At 44.8% G+C, this 17,582-nt stretch overlaps 1 protein-coding gene across 1 annotated transcript in view; it reads right to left on the bottom strand.

Annotated features, from left to right (window-relative positions):
- The window catches only part of PPFIBP1 (PPFIA binding protein 1), an 81,178-nt gene that overhangs the window by 18,426 nt on the left and 45,170 nt on the right, over nucleotides 1-17,582 (bottom strand). The window contains exons 9-15 of the mRNA XM_018576437.1: nucleotides 17,349-17,463; nucleotides 15,110-15,171; nucleotides 12,004-12,079; nucleotides 10,350-10,498; nucleotides 9,589-9,719; nucleotides 5,297-5,351; nucleotides 4,678-4,852 (exon numbers count right to left, since the gene is read on the bottom strand). Of these exons, the coding sequence (XP_018431939.1) occupies nucleotides 4,678-4,852; nucleotides 5,297-5,351; nucleotides 9,589-9,719; nucleotides 10,350-10,498; nucleotides 12,004-12,079; nucleotides 15,110-15,171; nucleotides 17,349-17,463 (763 nt within the window). The remainder of the gene's footprint in view (nucleotides 1-4,677; nucleotides 4,853-5,296; nucleotides 5,352-9,588; nucleotides 9,720-10,349; nucleotides 10,499-12,003; nucleotides 12,080-15,109; nucleotides 15,172-17,348; nucleotides 17,464-17,582) is intronic.

Raw genomic sequence — 17,582 nt, forward strand, 5'->3', positions numbered from 1 at the left:
GGGGGCTCAGAAATGTTTTAATGGATATTTTGATGCAATTGACAGACTGCATCATACGGTATATGCCATTTTTTATTTTGCCCATAGATCCACTGTAAGGCTCTAGGAGACTGCAATGGCAAGCTTCCTGAATAGAAGTTTGCATTGTGACACTCTTCAAAGAGACCAGGAGGGTGCCACACGCTTGACTTCCGAATTATGAATTAATTCTACATTGTGGAGTGCCCAAGAGGGGAGCATAAAACACACTAGAAATTCAGGTGAGGATGTCCAATTGTTGGATTCTCCAAGAGACTAAATCTGCACAAATGTATCTTGCCAGCGACCACACAAAAAATAGAGCATCAGCTTTTGGTGGAACCGCCCTTAAAGTGTAGTTCCACTATGAACATTTGAAGAAACACAACTATACACTTGTTATGTGTTCCCATTCACAAAGCATAACGAAAAATCATTTAAAAAAAAAATATTTCTTACCTTTGTCTATGTTGAGCAGGCCATTAGACAGACTACAAGCTTCTCTGAACAATTTCCAAATGAAAGGCAACTCTGCCTGTCCCCATAGAAAGACCAGGGACAGACTGAGCTTCCTCTCATTAACATACAATTAGCGGGATTTACCAAAACTGGAGCAGACAAAATCTGGAGCAGCTGTGCATGGCAACCAACCAATCAGCTTCTCTCTTTCATTTTCAAATCTTAACTGAACAAACTCGAGAAAAGCTGATTGGTAGGGATACATCGATACAGGTTTTCCGGTATCGAGCACAAATACTGGTACTTTGCTTTTGGTACTCGTCGAGTACCGATACAGGTGCTTCTGCTGACATGGAGACAGCTTCCCAGGCAATCTGATGAGTAATGACCCGCCTCCCAGCTTGCTGATTGGCCAGGAAGCCGGCTCGACGCTGATTGGCTGGAAATCCGGCTTCCCCGTCAATCAGCAAGGAGCCGGCTTCCCAGCCAATCAGGAAGCTGGGAGGTGGGTCATTATTCGCCTCCCAGCTTCCTGATCGCACTGGAAGCTGGCTCCATGTTCCCTTCTTCTGACCAGAAGTTCCGGTATAGGGGAAGGTATCAGAGCACTCGCCCAAGTACTCGGTAACGGCACCGATACTAGTATCGGTGCATCCCTAGATTGGTTGCAACTGCTCCATTTTCTGTCTGCTCCAGTTTTGATAAATTCCCCCCAATGTTTCTAGATCTTTTACCCTTTTTGTTAGGTAATGAGATCTGCCCACACAGTACAGACAGGGTTAATAATGGTAACCTCCCCATACCTCTTCTATTCCAGAGGAAAATTCACTTTAGAGAAAACTTGTCAATGGTAAGCAGCATTTCTTTTTCTATTTATGCAATGTGAATGAGAACATGTAACAAATATAAATTAGGTGTTATCCCAATTTGGGTGGAAATACACTTTAAAAGCAACAAATATTTAAAAACCACCACAGCTCGGTAAATTCTCACATTGGACACAAGATGGCGCTAGATTAGCTGGGCGGCTTGGCATGTAAGAGTACCGGGAACTATGAATGTCAAGATTAGCTAAAGGCTTCAAACACACAAATTAGTGATGGAGTAGATGTGGTAAAAAAATAAAACAAAAAGTTACAATTTATCCACGGATTGATATTCTAGTTGGGTTTAGCTAGGCGGCAAAACGTAAGGGTTAGGGGATTATGGGAACACAGCACGGAGGGTTTTCTTTTTTTTTTGGAGACATGCAGTTTTACTATACCTAAGGTGGGGGCGCTGGCACTCCGGCTGCGATCTTCAGAATTCCGTTAAGTGCACAAGATTGTACGCAGCCCAGAGGAAGAGAGTATGCAGAGAGATGTTTAGAAATACTGAAAGAGAACAGTAGGGGGAGCAAGAGACACAGACACATACAAGATTTCCACTCCTATGCTAGGATGTCCAAGGACAATGAAAAGTGGGGTTTGGGGTAAATCAGACAGTTTTTCCACTACAGGAGGCCCTGAGAAAGAAATACAGGAGGAGACGGGTAATCTAACAGAAACACAAGAACACAGCCCGATCCAACCTATACGACTTAAAAAGCCATAGAAATGTCCTTGTGACAGCATACAGAGACATTCACACATAGATTTGACAATTAAAGCAGTGTGTTTTACATTGTTCTACGTTGTGTTTCCAGTTTGCGTCCATTTTAAGGGAGTTTCCTGTATTTTTTTTTTTAAAAGCTTAATTGAACTCCAAGTATAAATCCACTAAATACATTGCAGGTACATCAAAAACAAAAGGTGTGTAAAGTTTGTTTTCTTTAGAAAGCACCCACAGACTGGAGTAGAAAAACCCATCCCTTGCCAACATGCTGCAGAGAGGGACCCTTGTGGAAACAGAGGTCTGACACCTTACCACCTGATGAGCCACAGCTAGAGCTCTCCAATCAGCAGTGAGCTTGAGCTTTACTGAATGGAGAGCACTAGCTCTGACTCCGATTTCAGACTTCTGCAGAGACACCAAGTATGGTCCCAGTAGTCCCCAGGAAACCTACTCGGTCACATGCTCTTCCAAAGAAAATGTAAACATTTTTTCCACATGCATCTGTACTAAAAAAAAACAAAAAACTCTGACACGTTTCTGCCTTACTAGGCCTTAGTCATGACTAACATGATTGACATGGCAGCTACGACTAAGGCAGCAACTCTCCAGCAGTTCTTTTTTTGTACAGATGAGTGTGGAATAACATTTGATTTTCTTTGGAAGAGCCTCGTGTGCTGGTTTTGCCATTTTTAAGATAATTACTCCAGAAGAGGGTTATCCGTGCACTGAATGTGGATTACAAGGATGCATGACGGGGTAAGCTGTGCGTTGTGTTTCTATTCTTCATCTGGCTGGAGACAGGCTTTTCTATTTTCATTCTATAGCTGCTTTTTAATCAAAATTGTAAGATATTGAAAACATAGAGGGGGGAATTTATCAAAACTGGAACAGACCAAATCTGGAGCAGTTGCCCATGGCAACCAATCAGCTTCTCTCTCCAGTTTGTATAGTTAAAGGAAAACTATGGGTAAGTATTTTTCCCCATAGTTCTCCTAAGGGTCACGGGGGGACACAAACTAGCATTCTCCCGTGACCCAAAGCTCAGTATATCGTGAGCTACAGCTCGCTGTATGCTGAGACAGCCGCAGCCTGGACAGATCCCGACATCACTGTCGAGATCCACCTAGCTGCGTGAGTGACAGCTGGCTCTGCCTATCTAGAGGCAGAGCCAGCTGTACCCGCCCCCTCCCCCGTCCGTTCCGCCAGTCAGCGCTGGCGGATTGGACAGAGGAGGGGGGAATCCCTGCAGGGAGCAGTGAGTGACAGCCACTACTCTCTGCAGGGACGTGATCGAGCGGAAGTGAGCGAACACATACCGTCGCTCGCTCACTTCCCGATCTATTGAGCCGACGTGTGACAGTTTCATTGTCGCACGTCGGCTCGAACTATGAGGATGAGTGATTTACAGTCACCTCATCGTTCTACTTTAAGATTTGAAAATGAGAGAAAAGAGAAGCCGATTGCTTGCCATGCCCAGCTGCTCCAGATTTTGTCTGCTCCAGTTTTGATAAATTCTCCACATGGTTTTGTGATGTAGTGAACGTTTTTAAGATAGGGGGGTCCTTCTTAAAAGTAGGATACCATTAAATCATAAAGATATACCAAACTCACTACATAATTCCCTACAAATGACAGAGTGGCTTACAGGTCATTAAAAAAAAAAAAAAAATCTCGTGGGGTCTTATTAATTTTGTTTTTAGCTAAAGTTTGCCAGTAAAGAAAGGGTTAATCATTACCAGTCTCCACTGTCAATACACTGACAATACGCTGGCTGAAAATACACTGGCTGAAAAAATCTGATGCACCCAGCACAGTTTGGGGATTGTCCGATGGTTGGTCCTCCCCTGGGTGCTGTGGTTCCTTCCGCCAGCCCCTTTGTCAATGTTGTGTCCTGTAGTGACCCGTGGACAAACCACTAACTGCAGAGGGAGATCAGACACCCAACACTCCTGGAAGTGTCAGATGCTGCAGGTTTATCATCCTGTTTAGCCATTGAAGACAGCGGAGATTGGAGGCGCTGGTGGGGGAATGGGTAGGTATTAACCCTTAGCTTTGCAGGGAGATGTGTGAACTGCAACAAAATATGGCATCCGTAGTGTAATTCAAAATGCAATCTATAGGAAATGATGGGAACTCGTGTAAAATGTGTGCTATAGGAGATGCAAAGGTGTGAATGTAGCTCATACGTTATATGGGAAAGGGAATATGGTACAGCAAGCATGGAAATATCCTGAAGCCGCATAGACATTGTTACAATGACAAAGTATGTCCTCGCTAGAACACATTATAGATTCCATGCAGAGTCTACACTGGGTGGCTGTGTGGGATGAACCAGCTCTGGAGTGTAATTAGAGGTTCGATGTCAGAATATATAAACATCCTGTCACAGCATTGAACATTTTTAGTACAAAGGCAATTCTCTGCTCTCATGAAATTAGACAGTGCCGGCGTTTTCTACGAAAACCAACCCAGATGATGGCGAGGTGGCGTGTCATTGTACTCACTGGTTTGTTTTGTGGCCCATCCACTGTGACAATTCTGAAGAACTACAAGTCCCAGTCAATGACAATCCCTGTCAGCAGTTAGAGAGCACAATTAGTTGCCTACCTAGATTCGGCGTGCTGGCGGTTTTCTTCGCGTTGGTTTTCAGTTTGAAAAACCCGCGGCCGAACGACGATCTGGCTTTACGGGTGCCAAATACCTCCTCTTCCCCTCCGGTGCTGTGTCCAGGGGGTCTCGGCGGGAGGGTTTCAAACTTTCCGGAATCTGAAGAAGTTGGCTTCTAATAGAGGCAATATGATGAATTAAAATACAACAGTATGGAGGTCGGTGTGAATAGCAGTTTCAGTCATTCTCATTCTGTGTATGGAGGACACAGAGAGGGGTCTTCTCTCTACATTACACATCACATATTCAGGTACATGTGCCAACTTGTATATAATATTGAGAGGAGGAAAGGGAGACAGAGAGAGAGGCAGAGAGAGAGAGAGGAGGGGAGGAAGAGAGAGAGAGAAGGGGGGGAGAGAGAGAGAGAGAGAGAGAGAAGACGAGAGAGAGAGAGAGGAGAGAGGGAGGCGGGAGAAGAGGGGACTGCAAGGGAAAACATTTAATGAAAGCCTTTTGTTGCCCCTAATAACCAATCAGCTGCTCCTGTCTAATCTGATTGGTTGCTGCAGACAGTCGTGAGGCTCTCAGTGCAAATCCCATTGTACTAAACAAATCTCACCTTTTCTGGCGTCTTCTTCAGATTGTCTAAACTGCTTGACTTCTGTATAGGAGACCTGAAAGAAATGCAGCCAAAGGATTTGTATTTTTGTACATTCAGCCCTGTGATATACACAGCTCTGCCACACAGCACAGCCCTGTCTGGCAGGAGAGCAGTCCTGATTCTTCTATAAATAGTTTGTAATTATATAGCCATATGGGAGCAGCTATAGTTGCTCACTGCATGTAGGATCAGCTTTGTGCTTAGTAGTAAACTTCTCAAATGTGCATTAGAAGTTGCAGGAAATCAGTTAGAGCCCGCTCCATTTCCTGGCTTGAGGACATCCAGCATCATCTAGCTCCTTGCTCCCCAACCTGAAAGTCCCTGACCCACCCCCTTCATTCACAGGATGAGTTATTTCAATCAGGCAGACTCAGCATCATATGTGGGTGTAACCTAGGGCAGGGGTAGTGCATACAAATGCAGTCTTCCTAGCAGTACCAACTCCTTAAGACTGACATCCACCATCAAGGCATTTTGAAATTTGCATCCTTGCACGATCCAGACTACTGGATCATGCAAGGATGCAAGGCCTCACACCAGGTCTGAGGGCTCTTGAGAAAAGTACAGAGGTAGGGTGCTCTGATGTTTTCAGGAAGCTATGTATAACACTGTGCTGGCCCCTCCCACCAGCCATGAGCTGCCTGGATTGCTCAGAGAAGCTCAGAAAAACTTTATGGTTACATGTGGACACCTGTTCTGGTGACAATGGTCTTAAAGGGGATTCCCCTCACTTTTGAGAGATTTCCTCTCATTTCTTGCTGCATCTCCCCAGAGCGATGCAATCAACAAAAAAATCAGACAGGGATTTTAAATACTCCTTACAAGTTTCTTTTGGTTTAGTTATACTAGAATGAGGCAATGCTCTTACGTAAGGCTGATGCCCCACGCCATTCCTTCCTACAAGGAGCGGTGACAATAGTTTATCGGAGGGAACCAGCTGGGTGTTTATCTCTCATCTAGAAGAAGCTCACATGTCACAGGGACACTTTGTACTTCCAACAGAGACAAGATCAGCAGAGCGTCTCCCTGCACATGTATGTGAAATATTTCCTGGTTAATGGCAGGAAGTGAGCTTCTCTTGGGAAAATAGACTCTTCCTCCAATTATGGGGGAAGGTCCTAGGGGGAGGTCCGTGGGGAAGGTCACAGAGGAGGTCTGTGGGAAAGGTCCGTGGAGGAGGTCTCAGGAGGTCTGTGGGGAAGGTCTCAGGAGGAGGTGCGTGGGGAAGGTCCTAGGGGGAGGTCTGTGGGGGAGGTCTCAGAGGATCTGTTGAAACACACAAAAATGTAGTGGTATACGAACAGATCGCACTATCCAGAGAATTTCAATACTTCAGACTTTATTGAAATTCACAGCAAATCCAGTATAACAGTGAATATGTTATACATATATATGTTATAAATATATCCTCTATGAATAAGCGTACGGATGAAACATGTGAGAGGTTGTAGCTGGTAGGGGGTGCACAGTGCTGGTATTTGTGGCTTTATACACTTTTATTCACTGTTATGCTGGATTTTCTGTGAATTTTAATAAAGTCTGAAGTATTGGAATTCTCTGGATAGTGCGATCTGTTCGTATACTACTATCGGTACATTCCAAGGTGGAGACGCGCATATTAGACCAGCACCTGGGGAGTCCTGATGGCGGCTAAGGAATTGGAGCGGTGAGATTTCCTTGGGCTCTACAACACACAAAAATGTTAATTTCTATCTATACAAATCCTTCTCCAACCTCCACTGACATGGAAAGACTAAAATCACACTCCTGTAAAGTCCTAAAATGAAGCAGGGAGCAGATCCTAAAATGAAGCAGGGAGCAGATCCTACACTCCCTTTGCTTCAGAATTTGACTCTGGGTGTTGTTGAAGGGTAAAGGGCACCAGAGAAACCAGGAACACCTTCATCTTGACTGTCAGAAACAGGAGCCAGGGGTTCACAAACCCGCCTATTGTGCAGGCTACAGGATGACTGTAGCTGCCACCCCCTCTCTATTCTGCCCCTGGGATGCTTTCAGTACTTTGCCCTATTGCTCTGTTCACATCCTCATCTGCAGTCATAACCAGCCACCATCACCTGCTCCATGGTTCTGTAATGGCACCAAAAACCACAGAAAATGGTACAAAGCTACCACAGCTAGTTTACCAAAAATGGATTTTATTGTTTAATTACTTAACACGTTTTTTTTTACATATTATACGTAGATTCAAATCCAAAGCTTGATAATGTATATATGTCACTTATCACCCGAAATGTACCAGTAGTCACCCGCACACCAATGTCCAACGCGTTAGTACGCCTCTATTTAGACGCGGAGAATACAAGGTAGCACTGTGAACAGCAACGTTTCGGAACCATTAGCAAACATAGTGACAATGTTATAATGTTTGTCTGATGAAGGGTCCGCTAATGGTTCTGAAAAGTTGCTGTCCACAATGCCACCATGTATTCTCAGCGTCTAAATAAAGGCGCACTAACACGTTGGACCTTGGTGTGTAGGTGACTACTTGTACATTTCTGGTGATAAGTGACATATATACATTATCAAGCTTTGGATTTGAATCTACCTAGAATATTGCTTTAAACATGTTATGTAAATAAACAATACAATCCATGTTTGGTAAACCTTTGTCATCATACCTCTTCTGTGTATAGTGTATTGGACGATCATCCTCAGTGCCACATGTAAAGCCTCACATTGTTTTATAGTCATTGTGTTATATAGAGGTGGTGGCCCTTTGAGGATACAGACATTTGTAAAGGATATCTGGTTATTCCATTTGTACCCATTTGTTTTGATACGTGTTTGTTATTCTGGAAGGAAAGCAGAGACAGAAGATCTGACACTTACACAGGCGGCTTTTCCAATTCGTCTTCAGTGGATAGACTGCTGGTGTTTCCCTCGCTGGAAAACAAGATTCAATGGTCTAAAGTTAATAGCGTTAAAGCAGAACTCCAGACAAAGTGCTTGACACACAGCTGAAATATATATGTGTATATATGCAGGGTTATAACTAGAGGTGCACCAAAATGGAAATTCCAAAACCGAAACGAAACCGAAATAAAAAAAAATTGTCAGGCTGAAACCGAAAATTATTTTTTATTTTAATTTTTTTAAATATTTTATTTTTTATAACGTTTTTATTTTTTTATATGTATTTTTATTTAGTAATTGTTTTTTATGAAATATTTTTATTTTTGACTTTACTTTTAGAAACCGAAACGAAACCGAAATAAAAAAAAATTGTCAGGCTGAAACCGAAAATTATTTTTTATTTTAATTTTTTTAAATATTTTATTTTTTATAACGTTTTTATTTTTTTATATGTATTTTTATTTAGTAATTGTTTTTTATGAAATATTTTTATTTTTGACTTTACTTTTAGGAGCCCTGATATTTCCCTTTTAAAATAGAAAAAGAGATTGAGGACACAGAGTCCTCAATCTCTTTTTCTGCAGCCCCTGTTATCAATGAACAGGAATCCTCTATGAGTGTTTCTGTTCATTGATAACATGAGAACATTGTTTGTTTACTAACACCACAACTATGAATGAACAGGAGGTGATGTAGATCACTTCCCATTCATTCATAATTGAGGCTATAGTCAACATGCTATGTCCTCAATTATCTTCAAACACTCAGCGATCACTGAGTGTTTGCATTGGCTCTCCTCTCTGACACGCTGTCACAGGTGGCTGAGCAAGCGGAGCAGGGAGGAGAGCTCAGCCTCCTGTGACAGCGTGGGCTGTCTCCGCCCCCACACCACTCTGCCGGACTGTGATAGGAGGCTGAGCGGTGTGGGAGGAGAGACGCCAGACGCTCACAGTATGACGCTCTCTGACCGGCTGTCACACTTTCTCTCCTCTCCCCTGGGACAGCAGGGATGCGCCGATGTATCGGCAGAAAAATGGCACTTTCGGCATTAAGCCAAAAGTGACATTTTCGGCTGATATATCGGTGCATCCCCAGTCATAACTACAGATCCTGGGGCTCCATAGCAAATATGTATAGATCTCCAAATAGCAGTACGTCTGTTATTTTAGCTCCCGAGACAAAATGAGCACTTAACCTTTGCAGTGGAGCTACCCCAACACTACAAGGGTTATTATTTTATTTGCCTGGAGTTCTTCTTTAGGGCATAGGAAATTAACGGGCAAGCGTAATCCATGTTGAAAAGGAGACGTAGGATTACAACAAAGAATGTTACTCCATTGTCTTTTTTTTTTCCAGAAAGGGTGTAACATATTTACCTCGTGACCGGAGAGGAGGGTTCCTCCTTTTTAACGGTTTTCGTGACATCGGCTTGCTTTTGAAAATTTGTGGCTGCTGTAAACGATGGGATGGAAACTTGCAGGACACTTGTATGTACTTCCACATTCAGCTATCGGGAAGCAGAAGAAAATAAGAATATTGAAATGTATATTAGAATCACTTCGCCAAGGTTGCAGTTATATCATTTTCAAACCCTAGTGGCAATTACAAATATGAGCATTCTAAATGAAGACAATCCAAACCTGACCGGTCATTTTATATGTTAAAAATCAGGCAGCATCAAGAGCAGGGGTGGGCAATGAATGCAGCTGTTGTGGAACTACAAGTCCCATGAGGCATTGCACGGCATGACTCCCAGTGGCAAATACATGATGGGATTTTTAGTTAAAGCACAGCTGGAGGGCCAGAGTTGCCCACCCTGGTCAAGAGCCTGCCCAGGAAGGGTCATTACACCCAAAGGGGACAGTTTCAGGTGGACTCTGGTGGTCTGAGACACCACCTCTATAATCTCCCTGCCAGTGCTCCAACTTCACTCTACATGTTAAAAACTCAATAGCATGAGTGCGTACCGGCTCCTCTGCTATACTGACATTCTCACTCTGATTTGACTGCACACGGTGAGCTTTTCATAATGTGCATTAGATGCTGCAGGAAGTCGGTTACTTGACATACACTTTAGGTAGATATTATAAATGATCTATATGTATGGAACAAATGATACAACATGAGAAGCCATTACATTGGGGCTCGCAGGCACTTCTTCCGGGCTCGGAGTGAACGACAAAGGGGGAGGAGACGGAGACTTATCCATGTCACTGAACGCATTGCCATCAAGCACCAGAGAATTCGAGCCTGAGATCACCGAATCGTCACTTTCCACATCCTTCACTGTTAAAAGTGAAAAAAGACGAGAAAATAAAAGACGTTCAGATTTATGTTTCATTATAAGGAACAAATCAGAACACAGGTAAAAAAACGGTAATAGGCATCAAGTTTCAGGAACCACCAAGGTGTCATTTTTTTTAATGCCTGTACAGGGGCCCGACTTTACAGGCAGAGACACCCCATGAGTGATATAACGCAGCTGCATGTTTGATCATTAATGGCATGAGAGTAACCGCTTGATGGCTTAGCAAACAGATATCAATGTGTTGCAGAGATGGCAATACTCATTTACATTACTACAGGCCGTTGCAGCAAGTTATTGTGTGTTGCCTTAAGGCAGGCCATTTGTTAATAATGGCCGGCCAACACAAGGCAACAGCCTGAAAATGGGACTAAATCCAGGATCCAAGACCCAGGACCCAAGACCCAGGACCCAAGACCCAGGACCCAAGACCCAGGACCCAAGACCCAGGACCCAAGACCCAGGACCCAAGACCCAGGACCCAGGACCCAGGACCCAAGACCCAGGACCCAAAACCCAAGACCCAAAACCCAAGACCCAAAACCCAGGATCCAAGATCCAAAATCCAAGACCGAGGATCCAGATTCTGCAGAGCGGCGTGCCTTACTGTTACCACCTTGTTTATAAAATGTTGCATCTCAAGAGTAGATCCACGGCGGTGAATGCCATGGGGTCATGTTATCTGGACACTTCATGTAAATAGGGTTGTAGGAGTGTTGCATTATATAAATGGCAGAGGGGTGCACAAGGGCAAGAGCTTCCCAGTCTGAACCTTGAAGCTGAACTCCAGGCACACAAGCTGAACACACAGTTAACATGCACAAAGGGGTACTGGCTAGCCTGTCAAAATAATTCTGCTCAGCCAGTGTTGTGTTCTAGGCACCCCTGCCAGACAGCATAGCTAAGCCAGTGATCCCTCCACTCCAATAATAAAAAAATAAAAAAACAACAACTAAACTACAGCTAGGTAAGCAGCCCGCCCCCAGTCTGCTAACTGGACAATGAAGGAGCAGCAGGACACTGATAAAGTCATAATTCTGCTTTTCCCTCCTGTCAGCATGTTTAGTAATGGAAACTGATAGCGATGTACAATGTGGTATAGTAACTGGCTTAGAAGACTGCACCCATCGGTCTGAGTCTGTCTGTTCAATGGATTATTGGAAAAGACATAACATAATGACAGACCTTCGACTGGACAGTGAAAGCAGCCGAATGAGCTCATCTGTCACTCTGCTCTCTTCTCCCATCAACAAGCTCTTTGCACAGCAGCACAACTGATTGGCTGCTTCTCCCTCCCTCTTTCTGAGCTCTGTTGTACAGAGACGGCAAGATGCTAATACCAAATCAAATTCAGGCACTTACACTGCTTGCTTAATTATATATCCAGAAATACAAGACTGTATTTGTGTCTTTCAGTGTCTCTATCTGCCTGGAGTTGAGATTTTATTCTGGCGGATTATTCCATGCCAATACATACCTTTCTTACCCTGTGCCATGACCACCATGTCCTGGACTTTCTTGTACCTGTTCAGAGCCTGTCTGAGTTCCTCAATCTTCTTGTCCTGTAAATAAAGGTTCTTTAGTTTCCACGTTCACCTAATCCCATCCTCCCCCTTCCCAAAATCCCATCCTCCTCCTTCCCAAAATCACATCCTTCCTTCCCAAAATCACATCCTCCCCCTTCCCAAAATCACATCCTCCCCCTTCCCAAAATCACATCATCCCCCTTCCCAAAATCACATCCTCCCCTCTTCCCAAAATCACATCCTCCCCTCTTCCCAAAATCACATCCTCCCCTCTTCCCAAAATCACATCCTTCCCAAAATCACATCCTCCCTATTCCCAAAATCACATCCTTCCCAAAATCACATCCTCCCCTCTTCCCAAAATCACATCCTTCCCAAAATCACATCCTCCCTATTCCCAAAATCACATCCTTCCCAAAATCACATCCTCCCCCTTCCCAAAATCACACTGCTGTGTTTTCTTGTGTGTTGTGTTGCAGGCCGGGCTGTCCCTGACATTAAAAGAGAACCAGTCACAATGACCCCATTATTTAAACAGACAATTCAACTCAAGTCTGAAAGCTACGACACTATCAACTGGCTGCCCCCACATGCCACCGAGAGAGAATAGGAGCACCAAAGAACAGCGTGGGAGCGTGGACCTTTCAGTTTGGAAGTCTACATTACATAAATTCCTGATATATTACAATACAGTATATAGAAGAGTGCAACTACCTCAATAACTGAATAAATAGATGGATGGATAAATGCTGTACAGCCTGCTACCGTGTTTCCCCGAAAATAAGACACTGTCTTATATGTCTTCTGGCTCAAAAAAAACACACTAGGTCTTATTTTCGGGGGAAGGTCTTATTTAATTTTTTTTAATGTACAACAATCCACACTTATTCATGTAGAAAAGTCTACATGTATTCATGTACAAAAATATGGTGATCAGGGCAATCAGGGGTGCCATACCTTTCCAAGAGCAATTTGCTAACCAATCGCTGGCCAGAATGAGCGAAGTGCACTTTCACTATTGATTTCTCACAAGCGGCGTGCATTTGGTATCACTCCACCTGTGACAGGAGCCGGCGCTATAGAGGAGGCATCTTCTTATGCGACTCTGCTCCCTCCGATGCCACCTTGCTTCCTCTAGGGCTGGCTTCGTTGGCACCACTGATTCTCTCCTGCGGCTCTTCCATTTCCCCCGTATGCCACCACCGGCCCCGGGATGGTCACAACTAGGTCTTATTTTCAGAGTAGGTCTTATATTTTAGCAGTTCCCAAAAATAGTACTAGGTCTTATTTTCAGGGTAGGTCTTATTTTCGGGGAAACAGGGTATAACTGGCTGAATGATTAGGATTGAAGTGGTAAATGCGTGACTAACAGTTAACACACTGTATCCGTTTGACCCTCCAGTGTTCGCGCCGTATACCGCACCGATACACACTCTTCAGTGCGGTTTTTTACTGCCGGGCAAGGTTTTCTTTTCCTGATCCAGCTGCCGCGGCTCGGCATGGCCAGCCGATGACACGGTTTCTGGGGATAACCCGGGGATAACCTGGACACTCCAGACCAGTAGCATACGGACCAGTATCGTTACCCTTACGTGACTGCAGGGACTTCGGTTGCCGACCGATGACATCCTAACTGTAAGTCACGCATTTACCACTTCAATCCTATATACTGTGTTTTGATTAATATGCTACACGGGGCTCCTCTCCCGGTTTTTTGAAGAGTTTATGCACACCAGCTCCCACACAGCCAACGAGCGATCTGATCATATCACAGCGGTGCGCTTCCATATTTTTGTTTCAGATTGATATATTACAATGCACAGCGACAGTATAACTTCTCAGGAAAGAAATCCTTTTATCATTAAAAAGCCAACATTGAGCTTCAGTCAGTGACTGTGCCTAGGCTGAGATGATGTAATCAGTCTGCTGCAGGCAGGAGGAAGCATTTCCTCAGTCTCCTCTCCCCCAGTGATCCGACTGCAACATTGTAAATGTGTAGCAAATCACAAGCTGAGAGGCTGCAGCAGGGACTGATCTGTATTAGGCATTTGTGAACACAGCCAAGAACTGCACAGACACCAGGATTTACGCAACTCTGATCTGTGAGCTGGCATCTCAGTCCAGGGAGTAGATAGTGACCCTGGATGAGGGGTAGACAACTCCAACCCTCCAGCTGTTATGAAACTACAAGTCCCATGAGGCATTGCAAGACTGACAGTTACAGGAATGACTTGCATGTTGGTATTTGTAGTTAAAGCCCTTTCCTGGACGATGCCCACCCCCTTTCCTAGACGATGCCCACCCCCTTTCCTAGACGATGCCCACCCCCTTTCCTAGACGATGCCCACCCCCTTTCCTAGACGATGCCCACCCCCTTTCCTAGACGATGCCCACCCCCTTTCCTAGACGATGCCCACCCCCTTTCCTAGACGATGCCCACCCCCTTTCCTAGACGATGCCCACCCCCTTTCCTAGACGATGCCCACCCCCTTTCCTAGACGATGCCCACCCCCTTTCCTAGACGATGCCCACCCCCTTTCCTAGACGATGCCCACCCCCTTTCCTAGACGATGCCCACCCCCTTTCCTAGACGATGCCCACCCCCTTTCCTAGACGATGCCCACCCCCTTTCCTAGACGATGCCCACCCCCTTTCCTAGACGATGCCCACCCCCTTTCCTAGACGATGCCCACCCCCTTTCCTAGACGATGCCCACCCCCTTTCCTAGACGATGCCCACCCCCTTTCCTAGACGATGCCCACCCCCTTTCCTAGACGATGCCCACCCCCTTTCCTAGACGATGCCCACCCCCTTTCCTAGACGATGCCCACCCCCTTTCCTGGATGATGCCTGAACAAAGATGGCTCCATCTTTCTGGAGAGAGAAGTAGATGAAGACATTGTCAGGGCGAACTCTGTGATCTCTGTGGGAGGTAATAAATACCTGGAAGTGACACAATGAGCATGGATATCAATATAAATGTAATACTGGCTATTGTCACATGTGCCCAGTCGTCTCTGGTTCTCTTTACAGTATGGGTCACCTAAACCAAAAAGGAGCACCTACCTTCTCTTCATTAGCGGCCATCAGCGACTCAACAGCTTTCTTCATTTTCTGCACTTCCATATCTAATAGAACGGAAAAGACAACAAGAACATGAAACCAGCTTGGCCCAGACATTTTAAAAAGTCCATAAAGAGAGAAACAGGCACGGCTGACAACACTATTCAGTGCAGCAGAGGCCCAGTGTTGTCACCTGAAACAGGAAGTTACAAGTTCACATCACTTCTAAGGACTGGTAAGCTGCAATTGACCAAAAGGTCTACATGGCCTTTAATCTAAACTACCCAAAGCAGACCTTCACCCCCTTTGACTAAAAAAATCACATCAGCATGCAGCTCTGCATGCTGATATGAAATCATCTTACACATTCATTAGCTAAACAAACAGATTTTAATTTTACTAACAACAATTTCTTTTTTTCCACTTCCTGGTCCACTTTGGCACAAATTATGTAATGTGCCCAAGTGTTGCATCCTGGCAAGGTTATGTCAGCAATGCATTGCTGGGAAATCTCATCTGTAATCTCATGAGATCTCAGGGAAAGGCATTTTCCTCCCCCTGAGATTGATGTGCATGGTCACATGTCCTAGTCACATGTGCCAGAGTTCCAGGAAGTAAAAGGAGATCTAGTAATCTGCCCTTAGTAAACATGGCCACTGTGAGAAGACAGGGGAAGAAAAGAAAAACAAGGTATGCAAAGAATAAAAAGCCGACAATTATCTAGAAGTATGTGTTTGTAGATTGCCTTTACTAAACATTTCTAAAGGTGTCTTTGTTGTTATTTTGAAGATCTGGGTAAAGTTCCTCTATAAAAAGGTAATTCCATCTTTCCCAGGCGAATTTGGAAAAATAGTATTACCCCAACCAATCTGCCCCCTCTCCCCCCACCTCTTGCTGCCTTTACCCATCAATGAATGCTCCTACCCCACCATGGCTGCCGGAGTAGGAACCATACACCGCACACATCAGCGCAGCCCTGCGATCTGTATTTTAAATTCTGCTCACAAATGGCAAGCACTTTGTCAGCTCGGTCACCTGACTGCGTGGGGGTTTCCATTTCCCCAAATTCACATGGGAAAGTGGAATCACCCTTTAATGTTCAATGTCCAGTCACAGAGACATTTCAGGTCATGGACAAATTGTGAGGTGATCTGTTCCATTCACATACGGCATTTGTAAAATCCAGTTCTAGAATGAAAGTTTTATTTTTCACATTTTCCTTTTCTGTTCTGTCTGAATTTGGGCTTTTTTTCCAGTGTTACATTTGCCAAAGAAAACACATTGTATCATCCTCTCAATTCAGTGCGGGTTTCCACCACGGCTCTATATTGTTTTGAGCTGACGGACGCAGAGACAGGCAGGCTCCGGCGGCGGTCACACATAAACGCGGCCCATTGTCCTCCAACACGTATAGAAAGCAGTTCGTGTGATGCTTGGCCTGCAGTCAGAGGGGGGCCCGTCCAGAGTAAACAGGTCGTGTTTACTTATAGAACAGCTCCGGGGGTCTCCTGCGGGTCACATGTTCCAAGCACTGATATCAGGATTATGAGCACGGGGGGGCCACGACATGTAATGTCAGACGACAAAGGATTTATGAAATATAGTGAATCTGCAGCAACTGGACTAATGTAGAGCAACAAATCACATCTTCACTTCTGGAATTTTAGCGCAGTTTGGTTTTCTCAATTTCCTTTATTATCATTGACACTTTCGCTGCTGAGGTGGCTTTTGAACATGTTAGAAAACACATTTCAGGCCAGAAAATTACTTAAAACCCCCAGAATGATATATTTCCTGAAAGCAGAGGCCCCTATGTGATAGCATGTTAGTAGTGACAGGTTCTCTTAAAGGTGACATTAAGGGTCTATTAGACCCCCTAGTGTCATCTTTCCACTTCAAAGAAGCGAAGGATCTGGAAGTGATGCAATCAGCGTCGCTTCCGGCTCCATTTAGCAGGGAGGAGATCGCCGATACCCGTGATGACGATGCCGGGCTTGCAGGAGGGGCAGCGGAGCCCGGGAAGCAAAGTGGGGCTGTCGGGGGACCCTGTTTAGCGACCCGTGGAAGTGATGTGGCGGCACTTAAAAATAGCCTGCTGATGAAGGGGTATCACAGGCTGGTTCTCAAGTGGTTAAATAACTACTGCAATACAAAACCCTGATAAACAAAACAAATGATCTGCAATTCCTGCTCCTCCATCCGGAGAGGCTGCAGGAAGTTTGACATGCAGAGAGCTCCTCACCTCTGTCACTTGTCCCTTTGTTCTCTGTCCCCAGGGGGGCGTTCACATTCTCTTGCAACCTCCTTATGTCGGCTTCCTTCATCTCCAGCTCTTCCTTCAACATTTCGAGCTCATCCTGTATAAGAAGAGAACTGTATTTACACATCGGGCAATGATTTGTGTCTTATTTCAGCAGTCCTCTGCATGGACCATGTCCTGGTACAATTAGCCAACAATGGCGCTCTCACTGGATAG

Source organism: Nanorana parkeri, unplaced genomic scaffold (assembly GCF_000935625.1).
Source record: "Nanorana parkeri isolate BGI_ZX_2015 unplaced genomic scaffold, ASM93562v1 scaffold67, whole genome shotgun sequence".
NCBI lineage: Eukaryota > Metazoa > Chordata > Amphibia > Anura > Dicroglossidae > Nanorana > Nanorana parkeri.